At 38.6% G+C, this 18,653-nt stretch overlaps 1 protein-coding gene across 2 annotated transcripts in view; it reads left to right on the top strand.

The window, feature by feature from the left end:
- Positions 1 to 2,457: 2,457 nt before the first annotated feature.
- LOC146502027 (uridine-cytidine kinase-like 1) overlaps positions 2,458 to 18,653 on the top strand; it is a 31,352-nt gene continuing 15,156 nt past the window's right edge. For both annotated transcript variants that reach the window (XM_085134278.1, XM_085134279.1), the window contains exons 1-5: positions 2,458 to 2,597; positions 4,939 to 5,147; positions 11,434 to 11,540; positions 11,905 to 12,075; positions 15,835 to 15,906. In XM_085134278.1, coding sequence (XP_084990404.1) covers positions 2,509 to 2,597; positions 4,939 to 5,147; positions 11,434 to 11,540; positions 11,905 to 12,075; positions 15,835 to 15,906 — 648 coding nt within the window. In that variant the 5' untranslated portion in view covers positions 2,458 to 2,508. The remainder of the gene's footprint in view (positions 2,598 to 4,938; positions 5,148 to 11,433; positions 11,541 to 11,904; positions 12,076 to 15,834; positions 15,907 to 18,653) is intronic.

Genomic DNA, 18,653 nt, shown 5'->3' with positions numbered 1-18,653 from the left:
TAAAAAAACCGCAAATATATATATGTATGTGTGTGTGTGTGTGTGTGTGTGTGTATATATATATATATATATATATATATATATATATATATATATATATATATATTCTGTGTGTCTTGTTAGACAAAAGGAAACAGAACATTTTTAGGCGTAGCAAATAAGTAAATAGATAAACAAATAAGTAAAACATACGACTAAAGTAATACAAAAACACAGTCATATGTACTAATATCCTGTACAGAAAATCTCAGTTAGTCTTACAAAGCCCTCGCAAATTAACACCCTAGTGTCAATCCTGGCGCCCCAGTCTTTTCATTCATGTCCTCTGTAGTGAACTCGCAAATCCTAAAAAGTTAAACTGAAAGATCCTTTCCCCCTCTGTTCTCAGGAGGATTTCATATTAACATTTTCGCAAAATATTTGTTTGCTTCTAAAATTCTAAAATAATACTTCTCTGTACCTGCAGGTTAATGCGGCTCTAACTAAACAAGAATTTGAATTAATGAGCATGCAAAATCCTCTATTTTTGAAATGCTTTATATTCATTACACAGCATGATACGCTTATTCTAAGTTGTGAGACTTTTCTTGTCATTCGTCTCAAATTCAGCACTACAGCGCTCCAGTGCTGCGTTCAGGCTCCAATGGGACAAACATAAATTTGCTGGATCTGCAGAAAACTGTCTTTTTGTAATCACCACCTGGAACAAAAACTAATTTTTACTACTATTTGGCAGTGCAAGTGGGATTTTCTTTTTCATATTTTAACTTTCACTAATTATTAAAATATTTATATCTAGCCTTACCCTTGTTTTCCCAAGAACGTTTCCACATATCCGACTGCAATTGAAAATAATTTTAAGCTATTCATGGCCTATTTTAGATTACTCTGACTCACCACAGCATCTTGTGGTGCAAACTGGTATTACTCTAATGTAATATGTGGAATGTGTGGACGATTTCAAACTCTGTTTTAAACACAGAAATTCGCCCAAAATGCTTTTAAAGTAAATTTAAACTACCTGAAATCAGTCAGTGGCATGTGTGCATCTTTTTCCAAGCGTAAAACAAAGACTTCCAAGCGTGCCTTAAACTGCCAGTTTACAATGACAGTCCTTGGCAAAACAATGACAAGACTTTATTTGAACTTAACAATTTATTTAAATCTTTGTATAAGCAATTATTTCTTGTTCTAAACCTGTATTTTTACCACGTAAAAGATTATTTACTATGTAAGCATTAACGATAGAATCTGTTAGCTAAACAAAATAGTTCATGTTTAATTTACTGTAATAATAGCACAAATCAATTCATTATTTTGTCATAGTGGCAAACCAGCGAATTAAATTAATCACAAAATTCACCATTAGAACTAAGACAAAAGAACAAGGTAACCAAAAAATTATCTAAAGTTATTTTAAAATTAATTATATCAAGAACAGGAATGATGTGCAGAGCTGTTGTAACTACAGAGGATAAAGTTTATGAAACTTTATCATAAACTTTATGATAAAGTTTCATAAACTTTATCATAAAGAAGACAGCAAGACAGTATAGAGGTGTGCGATAATTGGCAGATGCGGTTAGGCAGGAGTCTTTGTGGACTGTTTGCAGACGACATTGTGATCTGTAGTGAGATCAGGGACCAGGCAGGCAGAGGTATGGTCTGGAGAGAAGAGGAATGAAAAGTGAGTAGAAGCAAGATAGAATGCATCTCCAAATGACATGGAGACAGCTATAACAGCAAAGCTTCAAGAAGCAGGAGTAGGGGAGGTAGATGAGTTTAAGCACCTGGGGTCAACCATGTAAAGAAATGGACAGTGCACAAGAGAGGTTAAGAAGAAAGTGCAGGCAGGGTAGAACAGGTGGAAACAAGTGTCAGGGGCTATTTGTGACAGAATGATAGTAGCAAGAGAGAAAGGGAGCGTTTACAAGATGGCAGTGAAATCTACTATGATGTATGGCTTGGAGATGGGGAGCCTGACAAAAAGAGAGAGAGCAGAGTTGAAGGTGCTAACATTTTCATTGGGAGCAACCACAATGGACAAGATTAGAAAGAGGGACAGTTCAGGATGAGCAGTTTGGAGACAAAGTTAAGGCAAGGGTCAGATGGTTTGGGGATGTGCAGTGGAGGTATAATGAATACACCGGACAGAAAACCTCAGAGGAGATTCACGGATGCAATGAAGAAGGAGTTTGAGAGAGTTGGCATGAGAGGAGGATGCTAAGAATAGTGTGAGATGGAGATGATCCACTGTGGCAACCCTTAAAGGAAGTAGCTAATAACTAGAAGTCTTTAAATACATTATTAGTGTTTTTTTTTTTTTTTTTTTTTTAAATTTAAACCAGGAGATAGTATTTCTTTTATACTATCCTCAAAATAATTTTGGAAAAAAGTTTCGTTTTTTTTCTATTACCTTGAACACAATCTTAGTTTACGCCCGCTGACGTCACGACGCTCCCAGTGTTTGGTTTCCGCGCCGCGCCGCGTTGAGCTGACTGAGCAGACATGGCAGCAACCAGCAGCGACAGCAAACCGGATGAGCCGCAGACAGATGGAGGGACGGAAGGTGATAGATCCATGTCGAGGTCAGACAGGTAAAAAAGGAAGGAATAAAATATGGCTGCTGTGGCACGCGGGGGTGTTGTCGAGCCCCGCGGTGGAAACGGCTCTTGGCAGCTAGCTGGACTAGCTAGCTGCCACACTCGGTGTAACCCACGCATTGTGTTTTGTCGTGGGTGCAGAGAACAAAAGCTTAATAAAGAACATGGGAGAATTAGCCGAAAACACCTAAGTGAGGACAGAGAGACCTGGGCCCGGTCGTAAAATATTATATGGAGGTTTTATCTGTGGTTACATCAACACTTTCTGCCCTCGTCTCTTTCCATAAGCATCTGTACAGATCCTCTCATTCTGTATGCAAGACTAATGCGACAAATGACGATTTTATCAACGTTTTCAATTTACAAAGCGTTTATTCATCATTTAAAAGTATCCGGCAGCCTTTCAGTGCGGCCTATTAAATTCGGCCGTATTAACCATCACATCTCAAAAAATATTCACTTTCAAATTGTGTATTTTAAATGTTTATTTTTAGGAATGGCTACTGTTAACCAGGGTCGGTTTTTGTTAATTACTACCAGTTTCGAGATGTTCACTGACCATATGTATCACAACGGAAGCTAGTGTTGCTTTGTTGCTAACGCCCCCTTATTCATAACACGTAGCACTGAGGATGTGCTGGGGATCAGGTGTCTGTCTGGCAGCTTGGTGACCTGGCTGTGTAGCTGTAGTGCAGCTGGGTGTTAAATCTACGCAAAAATGCATGAGTTTTTGAATCATTGAAATGTCAGTGCACCAATGAAAAACCTTGGATCCTTGCATACTTTGATGCATATCAACCATTCAAAAAATTGATGGTTACTGTGAAGGTGTTCCTTTGACTTGGCTGCACTGATTGTAAATAAAATGCAAAGCTGCATTTAGTTTGTATTTAAATTAGGTCAGCGAGTTATCTACGTTAGGTGTCTGTATCTTTACAGGGACTAAGATGTGCATGAAGCACAGAAGCGAAAAAAACAAAAGGAAATTTAAAAAAAAATCCATAAATCAGCCTAAAAAGTGTTACATTTGCATAATATTTTGCTTTTGCAAAAAGAAACCTATTGCCTATTTCTGCACGCTTACAAGTTAATATTTAATGGCCTACCTTCTCTGCCATTGAGCTACAGCCATAGACTATTAATAAAACACGGACATAGCCAGTAGGTGGCCATCCACTGGTTAGTGAAGTGAAACCTTGTGGTGAAGCTTTCACACTTGCTTTCTTAGTGTTCTAAATACGAACTGAGAAACTGACTGCATGTTCAAACTGTAGTGACTTGTAAACCATAAAGTCCAGCCAAATGATGACAGCCTTACTCATGTGAATGGTGGCTCCCCACCCAGTGTCATGCTGTGTCCAGGGCAGCGGTGTGATTTCCTGGGGAGGGCCGGCAAGTTCCCCCTTCCTCCCCCTCAACCACACCGACAGCAGATGCTTCCCTGTGAAGAGGAGAGTTCATAGAGGGTCTCCGGAGTGAGCAGAGACTGTCTTCTCTCTCTACAGGACAACAGTGTATCTGCAGGTTCCCAAGAGTTAAATAAAATATTTTGAATATATTTAGGTAAATGTTTTTCCCTTTTTATACCCATTTATAGCTTCACATCTTTGAGCTACTTTTGGTTAGAAAAAGGCTACTTTTGACACAATGGTGGTCATAAACCTGCAGATATGTTGTAAAAATGAAAATGCCTGTATTGGAGCAGCAGCAGGGGTCCACTATGAGCGAACAAGGCATCTCTGATGGCATACTGCAAACACAAACTGTTCAAAAAGCAGGCAAACATGAGGACTTAGCCTTAGTATGAGTCTAACAATTACTTTAAATGATCTCACGGCACTTTGGAAACATCCCACAAGTGTTTCTCTGCTTGCCTAAAAATACGCAAACAATCTGTTTTTTGGTGAAAGTCAAGCAGCGCACCTGAAATGTAGAGGAGTGGTCAAAATACAATGCCCTGTGGTGCCCAAACATGTCTCTTCTGTTGGTGTTATTTGAAGCTGCATAACTGCATTGCCGCTGTGATATGATGAGACAGACCCACCCCTGTCCAGTTTTTTCCATGGGGTAAATCTCACCCATATCAGATCATATTTAGATTCATTGGTGACTTTAAATTGGATGTAGGTATGAATATGAACGGTTGTCATCTCTCTTTATAAGTCCTGCCCCATCACAGCCTGGGAACCGGTCCAGTGTAGCCTTCAAGGGACACATTGTGTGATATATACTTATTTACATGTGAATCCTAGTTTCCTATTAATGTTACCTGTTAATTAAAAACCCGTTAAAAGGGCTAAATGTTGCTCGCTTACCTTCCTTTCTTTTACCCCAGTGGAAGTGGTGACGATTCCTTGGATGGCCTCTCAAACCATGTCCCCCGCTGTCCTTTGACCCCTTCGCTATCGCCACGAAAACGGACTACAAGCCAGTCTAAGACAGAGCCTCCTCTGCTGAGGACTAGTAAAAGGACAATCTACACTGCAGGCAGACCACCTTGGTATAATGTCACTGGGACAACCTTCAAAGAAGCCTTCGTTATAGGTGAGAGAACATCTTATTTCATTTAAATTGTTTAAAATTATGGCAAGTATTCTCCTGGCATTCTGATGAGGAGGAAGTGAATAACAGAGTCTATCAATAGTACAGCTTAGGGGTGGGTTTTTATAATCGATTTATCGATTAAAATCGATTCTGGCTTGGATAACGTAAAATCGATTCATTAAAATCCTGAATCGATTTTTTAATATAAATTTATTTTGCCCGAAATGCCAGAATCTCTGGTGAAATCTCACAAAATTTCAACAACCACCAAACAGCTAAGACAGTAAATGAGAGCAGGAACATGGATTCTGCACAAAGACTTAAACACACAGCGCAACCCGCGGATCAGAATCAGTGAGATGTTGCCTTTCTCACAGTCGGGGCTGAAAGCCGACAGCGCGCTGATTCTGATCTGTCGGCGGGTCCGCGCTTTGTGTTCACGCCCTTTATGCGCTGATTCTAAAGCTGTTAGTTTTATCTCTCTCCAAACAATATTGACCGAACCAGCAGCAAAAGAAGATCCAAACTAGGCTTCACATAAACAACGTCATGAATTCACTCTGACTTTTATTGTTTTGCTTCGACCACGATGCACAGCTCTCTCTCGCATGCTCGCTCTCTTGCGCGCTCTCTCTCCCTCTCTCTCTCTGTACTGTTTTCTGCATTATTCGCTTGCTTGTTATGCACAAGTCTACCGTTGTTAACAGCGCTGTCGGCCGACGTTTTTTTTTTTTTCGTTTTATATACTTCCGAAAATAAAACCTAATTTCTGCCGTTCAATACCGAACAAATTTAAACTTTTTAAAATTATGCAAAATGCAAAACGCTTAGCCGTGTCTCTAATAAAACTGCTGTAACTTCAGAGGTAATGTTCATGTTTTGATTAATGGTTTTCTTTCGTTTTTGATCTACTGCAGAAAATTTTTATAAAATCCCAGAACAGGAAAATCACCTTCATGTTTTTCTGTGTTTTATCCTCAGCTACTTTGACACAAAGGCATCTGCTGTGATGCTCACACCTTTGATAAAGTCTTGGTGTGTCAGCTTCCTTTTTATAGATACAAAAATATGTAAATGTATTGATCTGAATTATAATATTTCTGACTGTCAAAATTTCCCAGATTCAAATCAAAGTGAATCGAATCAAATTAAATCTAATCGAATCGAATTAAATCTAATCGTGGATCGAATCGATTCGGGACCCTGTGAATCGGAATTGAATCGATTCTAGAAATCAGTGACGATACCCAGCCCTAGTACAGCTATCTGAGTTTTTCTAGATCAAAAATCTCAGGTACTTTCGTCCGCTTCCTATAGCTACAGCTTTGGCGCCGGGATTAAGAAGCTAGTGCATTAAAATGAACATTATACCTGGGGGGCAGAATCATATTATTATTTTTGACCACCATGGGTCTGTTGTTGAATGTAGAGAGCCCCCCCCCCCCCCCCCCCACACACACACACACAAAACAAAAGGAAAAAACTGGTTTTAGTTGTCAAAACAAATTGTAACAGGCGCACCATCAATAAAACCACTGATGTCACTGGAATTTGGGAGAAGCTTTTGCAACAGTGTTATACAGATGCAGTCAGCAGATTCTGGTCAGTCTTTGTTTTATTCCCAGAAAAATTTGCCTAACTCGTGCTAGGTAATGCTGTGTAAGTATTTGGTTATCAGACCCGCGATAATGTGGCGTCTTTTCTTTTTGTACAGCCACTGAGGAAAAGTTGGCTCAGAACTCGCTGCTGGTGGAAACGAGGCATATGTGAGATCTTGTTGGCATTTAAGTCTAAACACTGCTGCACCAAAATACATCCCTAGTGAGCTGTTTGCATGGCTGCTGGTTCTTAGTCTTGTTACTTGATAAAACAAATAATTATTTACCAAAATGAACTGACATTTCAGTTATCATTTCAGTTAGATATTTGCATTTTCTCAGACTGAAATCTAACATTTTCATGAGGCTCTGGGTGCATTGTGGGTACATTTACAGCCGGCTGCCATCTTGCTGATCAGCTCAGTAAAATATCTGCATCAGGACAAGTCCCAGCAGCAGTAAAATGAGCGTGACAGAGACACTAAACCTGTGTGTGCCTGTGCACGTTTAACAGCCGCAGAGCCAGCGTACCGTGGTTAAACGCATCAGACTGGCATGACTGGTGATAGGTGGAGGGAGAGGTGGACATTATCTTTAGTTGGCAATCTGTTACCGTCAATGGCGCGCAATGACTGGTTACAATTTCACACTCGACTGTACCGTGGCCCCCAATTTAAAGGAGCAGTCTGTGTAAGATAAGGGGGACTGTGCTGATCTGGTCCCAAGAAACAATGGAGAATATAAAGTGCTGGGGTTGCAGGAACAGATGGATTTAGGGATGGGAGCAAAAGTGAATGGCAGAAAAACATTGTAAAGCCTCATAGGTATCAAAGGTGGCTGCTGTCTCTACAGTTTGGGTTTATTGCTTATAGAAAAAGCAGTTTTATCTGTTTTAACAGGATTTTCCAGTGGCTAGCCTTTGCTGCTGGGTGACGTGCTGAGAATTTCTTGTCTATGCAGGAGCTTGTGATACTTTGGATTAGCTAGTATTTCTATAACGTCTTCAGAGCTGTAATCGGGAAATAAGCAACCCCACAGTGTTCTTTGACTGGTTTCCTAGTCAGCAGTTTTGACCCCGATGAGTCTTATCAGGGCAAAAAAAACCCCATTCCAACACTTCACCAAGAGTTGTTGATGTCGTTGAAGCAGCTCTGTAGGCTATTTCTGTTCCTGCGTGCACACACGCACACATGCACCTACAAAGACACAACAGCAAATTCATCCTGCTTTTCACTCCCTCCTGCCAGCCAGCAGGGTGTTCTGGCCCCGTTCCCAGGATTGTTTTCCTGAAAGATTGCTGTTGTGGTCTTTAACCGAGGAGGTCAAGGGAGGTGAGGCAGGGATTGACTTTTATTTTAGACATCTGTCCCATTGGTTTCATGTTTTCTTTTTCTTTTCTTTTTTTCGTGTGTTTTTGTCTCTCAGCTCAAAATATGTTTGCGCTCACAGATTTTTCTGCACTCTTAAGCATAAAGCGTGTTGCATGATTTTTGTTCATCGCCATCACATTCAGTATTTTTTTTAACCTCACATCCAGATGATGGCTAAATGTGAAGCAGAAAGGACAAGTTAACAAAAAATGACTCAACAATTTTGATAATTGATTTTATGCTTTTATCTCACCGCCTGTCGGCATCTGACAGCTGAATGTGTCGGTGATTAATGAAAAAAGCAATCAGCTATTAAATACATAGTGACAGCAGTTATTAAGGCAGCTGCAGTCAGGTTAATTCTTGATATTTTATACATTTTGATTTTGCATTTATGTTTTGGTGTCGTTTCACAGATAATTTGAATAGAACTGTATAATGTGGACAGGGGACATTTTCATTCTGCTACAATTGCTGATAGCAATCAGAGCAGTCAGAGAAAAGATAACATGTATAACAGAACTGTAACAGTTTTAATAATGGAGCATGTAAACATCTGTGTCAAACAAACTCATCAGTTCATTCAACATATGTTAGGCTTGAAAAGAGCTTGAGAATACCAACCGTACAGTTAAACTTATTGCATAAACATTTGTTGTCTCATGGTTTTTTTCTGGGTCAGAATGCTGTCTTGGATGTGGTGACTACATATAAGAATGATTAGTCTTCATATAGTCGCTTAATAGAAATCTGTGCATTTTCCTGTGGTTTTTGGCTGTTTGATGAACAAAATAGTATTTTCTGCTTTTTTTTAATGCAACAAAAATCTATCGGTCTGGTGATTTTTAACTTGAAAGCAGTGATAAAAAGATGATTGAGATGATTGTCAGACATGATCACCTGGGTCATAATCTGCACGGCGTGTCCAAAGCTCTGTTTATGTGGCAGGAAAACAGAAAATGAATCGGAAACAGAAGCAGTGTACCTGTAAGGTCAGGTACATTGCAGTCTGTTGTCCCATAACAATTTTAAAAAAAAGTACTGGATTAGGATTATCTTTAGCTGACGTCGTACCATTTATCTCCAAACTTGGATGTTGGAACACTGGAGTGATCTCACTCCAGTGTTAGCGTTGTCCAGAAAAAGCACAGAAAACAGGATTTGTGTTGGTTCCTAGCAAGGTAGATCCATTCAGGTATCACTAACAATATATAAAAATGTTTTTATACTCGTTTTGTTCTTAAAAACACCCCCACGGCACATTCATGAATAGAGCTCGGTCAGTGCTCGGAGTCCCAGCCAATCGTCATGTCTGTAGTGGACCAAGAACGTTAAACTGAAAAATGTTTTTCCTCGGTTCTCAGGAGGATATGGCTTATTTAGTGAGTCACAAATACATAACAGTGGCAGTGCAGATTAAGGCTGTGTCCACACGTACACGGGTATTTTTGAAAACGGAGATTTTCCATTTTCGTTTTAAAAAATAATCCCGTCCACACGTAAAGGCAGAAATGAAGGAAAACGCTGCTAGGAACATGCCAAAGCAGCAGGTGGCGCTATATTCCTAACTGTGTAGAAATGTTGGCCAATCAGAAGTCTAGAAGCCTCGGTGGGAAAAAGTAAACAAAGCTGGGGCATAGAAGCAGAACCGAGTTGTATGTGTGGAGGGACAGTAACTATGTGTGTATATGTAAGCATTTAAACACTGCAGCGAGTACAATTAACAGTATTGTAGAAATTAATTTCACCGAAACAATAACGTGGCGCGACGTCAAAAAAGGCGCACACCTTTGACGCTGCGTTTTCTCCGTTTTTCTCGTCCACATGTAAATGCAAAAACGGAGTTTTAGAAAATATCCACCCTGGCAGGAGTTTTTAAAAAATCTCAGTTTTCAGTGACCAAAACCGCCGTTTACGTGTGGACGAAAGGTGCAAACGCATAGAAAAATCTGCGTTTTCAAAAATACCCGTGTATGTGTTAGAGGTGGGAGTCACCATACATCCCACGATACGATATTATCACAATACTTAATGCACTATACGATATTATTGCAATTTTTTAAAAATATTTTGCAATATTCAGATTCTGTACATAAAGGTAAACTTTATCAATATTCATTTTATCTAATATCAAAGTCTCGCACTCAGTCTTTCTCTCATTTCAATCAGTTTTATTGTTGACAAACTGAACGGTTTGTATTACAATCTAGTCCAACTTAACTGAACGCAACCATCTGGTACAATTATAGCTATTCTGAACTATGCAATTTATGAAAACTTTGCAGCCCCTTCAGCAACTGAAGAATTTGAAAGTAAATTAAAACAAAAATATATTTTACATTAAATAAAAAAGTTTTAAACTTAATTAAAATAAAACATGTCTTAAATTAAAATAAGTAAACTGTCATGTTTATTGCTGCCAAAAAAAAAGTTAAACACATTTGGACAGTGAAGGAATGTCAGGATTCTTGCTCAGAAAAAGGAAGTCTGAAGTCGGAGCATGTTCCAGTCCACAAAAACTTTTTTTGTAACAAAATATCAATTTCTGCTGTCCCTGTATCGATACATTATTAGCAAACAAAATATCATGATACTACACAGTATCAATTTTTTCCCCCACCCCTAGTATTTGTGGACATAGCCTAAAGGTGTTAGTTTTGTTACTGTTTGCGTTCAGAGCCGCCAACTTGGATTGTGGGACACACGGGGTTGCTGAGGCTTTCTAAGTGGGAAATCAAGCAAGTAATTTTAACTGTGAAATTCTGACTTCCTAATTATTCAGCACAGCGTTACTGTCAGTGGACTTCAAGGATTGAAGGATATTTTAAAACACATCTTTCCATTAGTCAAACTGACCCAGTAGTGTCTGAGATAAGTCTCCCTAATTATGAATGACATGGCTTTTTTTCCTTTTAGATAAAACTGCATAACTGTGACTGACATTCATATAATAGACTGAGGTGCTAATTTATTAGAAGGATGTCCTGCGTTTTTACACCTGCTGTCCTTGATATCAAGATGTTGAATAAAATGTTTCTGCATGAGTTTTCCTGGGTGCCTTTCATGCTGCAGTCATTGTTAATCCCAAGTATTTCATTTATTCCTTTTCATGCACCTCAGAGAAGTGGTGGAAGAAATTATGAAAAGTAAAATTATTATCAAAATAATCGTGTTGGACTTTTGACTTAAAGAAAAGTATCCAGTGAAAGCTTTGCTGTCTGCTTCCAATATAACAGACTAACGTTTCTGTACTAGTTGAGCAGATTGTCGTTATCCATTAGTAATAGTGTTGTGATTCTCTCTCTCCATCGTTTTCAGGTCTGTGTGGAGGAAGTGCCTCTGGGAAAACTACAGTAGCCAATAAGATAATTGAGGCACTGGATGTCCCCTGGGTGGTTCTGCTTTCAATGGACTCTTTCTACAAGGTACAAAAAGCAGCTGAAAGCACTGAAGTGTAAATAAGTACTGTGATTAATAGCATTTTAGCTAATTAGCAGCTTTAGTGCTGCAGTCAAGACATATTATTATTTCACATACTGTATTTAAGCCATGGTAAGTAATGAGCTTTTTGATTTGAAAAGAGTCTCGCTGATCGAAAATATAAATTGTACTGCTTAGCCTTCTGTGACTGGATATCTGTCATTTCTCAGATGTTTTTTCCAAGAAAACACATAATGCAAACTGGCTGGTGAAATCCATCTCAGGCACCTGAAATACCTGAAACCAAAGGGATCAGTTGGTTTGCAGTGTGTGAATTTTCTTTCTTCTTTATATCTCTTTGTCATTCAGGTGTTGAACAAAGAAGAGCAGGAGCTGGCAGCTAAAAATGAGTACAACTTCGATCACCCCGATGCCTTCGACTTTGAGCTGCTGGTCAACATCCTGAGAAAGCTGAAGAAGGGAAAAAGCATCAAAGTGCCAGTTTATGACTTCACCACTCACTCCAGACGCAAAGAATGGGTGAGACCCTCTGATTAACTTAAACACTGTGTTGGGTCGTGATTGAAAAAACTTTCCCCCCCATCGGAGCACCATTTTTACTGTCATTTGCATTTTTAACACAAACTTTCTGCCAGAGTTTTTACAGCTTTGGTTGGTTTACCTCTGGGTTTTAATTCATCACATTGTGCTCTGTACTCTGGTTTAAAGTGGGGAGGGTTCAGTTGAGAATAATCTGCTTTTTGTTGTGAACACTTTGCAAATTTCAGTTAGTCACGTGATCAAATCTCATCCACAAAGTCCTCATGAAACAGATAAGTGTAATTGATGATTACACTCATAAAGCATAACAGAAGATGTTTTTCCCATAAATTTGCTTGGTTGGTCTTGGCATCTGCAGACGTCTTCTATCCAAAGCCCCCAGGACTGCTTGTCTCAGGAACATTTTTCCCAGGAACTAAAAGGTCCTTCAGGCTGCTGTTTGTTTGTTTACACAAAGATTAGGGATGCTGTTCTACTGATGAAGGATCAGCTGTTTTGACATGCAGGACTGTATAAATGTTGAACCTGATATCTCAGCTACCTGTGAGACAGACAGTGAGTATTCACATTCACTGCTTTGTTCTCAGCACCACTTCCTTTCTTCATTCACAGTCTTTGACATTAGATCTCCTTGAACTTAATCTTCAAAGTCCAAAAGCCCGCCCACCATATAGATCAATTTCTAACTTAGTTTTGAGCTCTTTTCATTTTTGCGCTGCCGTTCTTGGTCTTGTTTCTGCTGTGTTACTGACTTTTTTTTAATGTGGTTCTTAATGTTGTTGTTCTCTCTCGGTTTTTAGGATGCCCACTGCCAGCAGGCAATGTCCAGTTTAATGTTTTTCCCCCCACTGTCTCTTATTGGCTTTTTAGGTGCAAAGGTTTTCATGGCAATCACAATAAAAAGCGCTGCTGTTTTCAGCTTCTCTTTCTCCCAGTGTGGGTTTACTGTCTGTTTGGGGACATCGTGTCTTTGCAGCCTGTGTGTGTGTGTGTGTGTCAAAGACATCCTCACTCAGCCTTTTAAAAAACAGTTTAGGCTGAATATGTTATGTTTGATATTTACAAATGTGCTCCTAAATATATTCTGCAGTGACTATTTTTCCAGAGGTCTCAGATGCAAGTGAACGTCTATTGAATTCTGAACCTTTGTTGTTTTTCCATAAAAAACCCTCCTATGCTTCCTTTAATGTGAAAACATGATGTTGACAGGAAGAAAAAAACTTCATTTGTGACTTTCATGTGATTGGTGCAAACTCTGACCAGAACAGAGTCATCAATTATGCCTAAGCATGAGACACCAGCGAGCTTTCTCAATGGGAAGACATAGAAACACTTGGTCTGCTCCCATAAACCACCTACTAGTCCCTGCCTTACTCCACATAGAGGAGTAGTTTTCAGTGGCTTTGTTGCTTTAAACTAACTTGTGAGCTATTTTAGCTACTGAAGCTGATTGACTTGATAAAAATGTGTATTATTAGAATATTCCCAAATGTGTCAAAGTAGTGAGAAGAGAAGCAGTTTTCCACCCACTTGAGTTCGGTTAGTTTAGTGTAGTCTGTCTTCATTGAAATAAAAGCACTGAACACTTGAGAGGAGAAAAATGAGCATTACAGTTACAAATCACCTAACACCTCCGGGGATGCTTCAGTTATTTAAGCTGGTGAAAATTCCGATGCTCGATAATTTGCTAATTATTAAGGATTTTAGGGTACAGTACATTAAGCCCAGCATCTCCTCCCAGAAGCATTGTGAAGAATCAATCAGGCGGCGTAGCTCACTGTCTATTTCTCTGCAATGTAATTTCATGGCTGAAAGCCACAACACCACACGGGAAATCGCCTCAGATCTGAGATCATTTTATGGGCCTTTTGTAACGGGGTGGATGTAATTAAGACTCAGGCCTCGAGGGTGCTGAGGGCGATCAAGCTGCAGGCTGTGTTTATAAAGCAGTTATACAGATGGACAAGAGCAAGCAACTTAGTTTTTCTTCTTTGGTAAAACTTTAGGTCACCTTCCCTCTCTCGCTCTCTTTCAAGCACTGGCACTTAAGTATTTTAAAGAGCCACTAAATCATCTCTTAGTAAAGGAGGAGGAAATGAATAAATCAATAAACACTCATCTGTTTGTTTAAAGTTCACTTTCTCTCAAACTGTGCACACTGCCTCTGCCTCTCTCTCCGCTCTTTCTCAAAATCAATAGCAAAGTGTTCAGCCTATTGACTTTAGCATGAAGCTGGTTGTGGAAAGGTAATAGGATTGTGACATGCTCTGCACCATTTTGTCTGTGATTGAATCGGTTATTAACCTCTTTCTCAAACACACGCTCAAACACCTGGTAGTAAAACTGGTTCTGGGTGAGTTTCATCAGATAAGTCAGTAAAGCAAACATGGGTTCAGGTTGTGTTTGTGCGTCAGTGGCTGTATGTCATGCATACACATGCAAGTGACAGTGTTTAACTGACATCTGTAAAAGTCTGAAGGCAAATAAAAATTATCTGTAAATGTGTTTTATGCTTTCATCTTATATAATATACAGTAGATTTGTGTTATCTTGGGCAGTGTCTTTTATCTCATTTATTGTACCTTACCAAGGATATTGTGTTTCCTTTAATTTAAAAAGAAAAAATAACTGTGCTTAAGTCTCATAGTTTTCTTTGGTTTAAGTTGAGTTAATGCAGGAATCATGTTTATCTGAAAGCAAAGGGTTTCATGTCTGAGAGCAGGAGACCAGATTTGCATATCTCACAGATTTCAGCAGTGTGCTGTCCAGGTTTGTGCATCTGGCAAGCTGATGTGCAAAAAATATTCCAAGTCATAGTTTCACAAAGATCAAGAGAAAACACAGACAACACACAAGTTTAAACTTATTGTTCCCAGTTCTGTATGTGACCAGGAAAATTTGACAGGATCAAGTAGATGTAGGCTTTTTTTTTTAATGTTCATATCCAGAAGAAGACAAGCTTTTCTATACTCTGTTTAAGTCCCAGTCTAAGATGTGGCCAGATGTTTGGGTTTTTGTGATATCACAAATAGTTTGGAGGACAATTTTGCAACTTACAGTGGTGCTGTTTTTGTTTTTGAACTTGGATTAAACCAGAACTCATGTGCCTTGAAATGTAAAATATCGCATAGATTCTTCATATATTTCTTTTTATTTTATTGTTTGTACCCTGACTCTCACCGTCTGACTCTGAATTGGATAACCAAAACAAAAAGTAAAGATGGATTCTTTAAATTTGTGTGGAAGAAGACTATTTTACAGACATCTTTAATTGTCTTAGATCCAGCTTAAATTTAACTGTATAAACAAAATATTCGATTTATTTTTGTGTTTCAAAGTAAAAGGACATTAAATGACCAGCATGAAGAATGAATACTTTAAAAATATATTTGGGTAAAAAAAAAAAACAAAAAACTTTTTTCTGACCTTCAAGTGTATTTTTTCTTAATTAAAACGCATCCGTATCGTATCATAAATGTTTAATTTCACACTCGTTGTAGCTCATTAATTGTAAATAATTTTCATATCCTCACTTATGACACTGAAATTATTTTTAGTTAATGAACCACTTAGTTCAAGGTGTCCACACAGTGTGGGGTTGGAGGATTTTGACCCCTATCCCTTTGTAACTAATAACCTAAGAAACATTGTGTTCACCAGTACAATCAACATGAACACAGTGTAGCTTCAAGTGGGGGAAAAAAATGTGAACCTGTCCTTAAATTTGTCCTCTTACAGAAAACTGTGTATGGTGCTAATGTTGTCATCTTTGAGGGAATCCTAGCCTTTGCCAACAAGGAGTTGCTCAAGGTAAGAATATCAATATCCCCTCACTCTGTTTTACTTTTCTTTGACATTTTTCTTCCTTAGAATATTTTGAATGTGCGTGTCTGAGCCACCAACAGCCACATACCACATCACTTAAATCACCTGTGGTCCCTGTGATGCTTGGATTGAACTTCAGCTCGTTGTTGATGCTAAAATGCATTGAGTTGTTGAGATGTGATTGGCTGGTTAGTGTTAACAAGAAGCTGAGTGTATGTTCATATTTATGTCATAATAATAATACTAGTAATAAATTTTATTTATAAAGCACCTTTCAAGACACCCAAGGACACTTTACAATAGGATAAAACACATAATGGAAAAATGACTAAATGAAGAACAATAAAACAAAAGCACAAGATAAAATTAACAAACAGTGGGTTCACAGTGAATATGCAGATTTGAAACTATGGGAAAGGATATATCTGGGGGTTGAGAGTTCCACAGCCTGGCAGCAGAGCAGCTAAAAGCTCTGCTTCCCATGGTGGTGAGGCAGAAGGAAGGCACAGGAAGCTGGATAGAAGAATATTGAAGTGAGCGGGCAGAAAAGGTAGAGCTTAACAAGTCAGAAAGATAAGGAGGTGCGAGGTTATGAATGGCCTTCAAGGTGAGCAGAAGAAGTTTTTATATTATCCAGAATTTCACAGGGAGCCAGTGAAGTTCCTGAAGAACAGGGGTGATGTGCTGGTAGGAGGGGTGTGTGTATATTTATCTGGACTATAAAAATAAGATGTGATCCAGAAATTGACTCAAATTAAGCTTTATTTTAAAAGTTTGCATTTTAGGCTCCTAAAGCTCATATTTACATCCATTTTTATGGATGTGTAGAGAAGACTAGTGCTAGGAGGCTAAGGAGACACTGCCATTATTCCAATGCTCTTGAGGGTCAGAGGGAATAAACACTTATAGAGGCATTCTTCATTGCTAATCAGTCCTGCAGTCACTCTCTCCAGCCTCTTCTATTGTGTATGAGTAAATGTGAGAGAGCAGGAGAGCTGGACTGTGATGATAAGACAGGCAGCCTCTCCTGAGACCCGGCTGTGTAGCCGATTACCATCTGATTAAGTTAATAACAGTCAGCGTCTCTTGTGATCAATGGTGTTTTTTGTCCATTCTTGTAATTGTAATTCAATTACAGCTGCAGATCCGATATGCTAATAAAGAGGTTTGCTTTAAAAAACCAAGATGTTGCAAAGGGACATGGTTAATAATAGGAATTGGTGCTTCTCTCACGCTATCAAACCATTGTGGCCAGTGTTGCAGATCATTGTGGAAGACTGCTTCATAGTAGGAGGAAATTTCAGTTATTGTGATGAAGCAGCGTGTTTTTCAGATAATTTATTCATTGGATTTTCTAAAGATGTCATGTTTTTGTCTGTATGTTGTTGATCTGAATTTTAATCATGATTGATATATGTATTTTCTAAATGTCAGATTAAATTTGCATATGTTTTATAATAGATCTTTTCTATCTCGCCTCCCCCCGTTCTTTTATTTAGGCTTAATAAAACACTACTAGCACAGAAAAATATTATTTGATTCACTGCATCAGTGAAGGGTTCATTCAAATGATTTTCTTGGATAATACACACATGCCTTCCATATTATTTTATATTTTATTTAAAATCAAGTTGAATTAACTTGGAGTCCTTGTCTTTCTATACTGCCAAACACAAACAGTGGCTGCAGTAATGCATTTGTCACATAAGACAAAATAAATCTTAAAGAATTTTATTTTCAAACGATTACTAAAACAAGCCAATCAAAATAAAACTTCAGTTGTGCCAAATTCTGCTCTGTAGCTGTTCTTGTTTTGGTTTTTGGCTCAAGTTTTCGCCTTACAATACATAATACACAAAGTAAGTGCATGTGGTACCATTAAGACCATCTTATGTGAGTATGGACATCAAATGGTTTTTAAAATGACATCTGACCAGTCCGTGCTAAAAACAAAAGTAGTTCCTAAAGTCAAAGCAGTGCTGGCACAAACCATCTGCATAGACAACGTTGGACACCAAGCCAGTGGTGTTTTTTCTTTGTTGGTTTTTCATTTTTAGGCAAACTTCCAGTAGAAAAATGTGCAGTTTTAATTTAAAAAAAAAAAAAAATCGTTTGAGATTATTTTTTTGTTTGGATTGAACACAGTAATAACTGTAGAGTAAAAGATTTTGTGTATTGTTCCTGATACAGATATAGCTTTTCATTTTTCAGTTGTATTCATGCCCAGTCCTGAACCCACCAGCAATAATGTTTGATGTATGATATGTTGTGTAATCCTGCACTTGTACTTAAACCAAAAAAATCAACAAATTTCCACCTTTTCTTTACTATATCATAAATGTCATCAACAAATGCCGGATAAATCCACAAATGTCCCTGGTGTTCATTGCTCATTGCACATTCAAGGCTTGTAGCTGCATCAAAGGAAAACTTTCCAATTTTCCTGCCTCATCACTTTGGCAAAAGAAAACTGGGAGCTTTCCTAGGTTAGGAAATGATCTAGAGCCACAGCCTTGCTGTCTAACCTTTGGGGCCAGGCCACTCTTCATGCACCTCCTCCAAGCTGACAACACTGCTTATCCAGCAACCTGCCACCTTTTGGTTGGTCAGTCTGTCAGATTTACAGCAGCCTGAACTGCCAGCCAGTAGCTTTTTGTGCAACTGAGTTATAACTGCGCTCCCGCTGCCGTCCTCCTCTAAATCACACACAGACTTCTTTTAATTTCAAAAGT

Source organism: Neolamprologus multifasciatus, chromosome 15 (genome assembly GCF_963576455.1).
Source record: "Neolamprologus multifasciatus chromosome 15, fNeoMul1.2, whole genome shotgun sequence".
In the NCBI taxonomy this organism is placed as follows: Eukaryota; Metazoa; Chordata; class Actinopteri; order Cichliformes; family Cichlidae; genus Neolamprologus; species Neolamprologus multifasciatus.
This window is presented reverse-complemented; position numbering and strand designations above follow the sequence as displayed.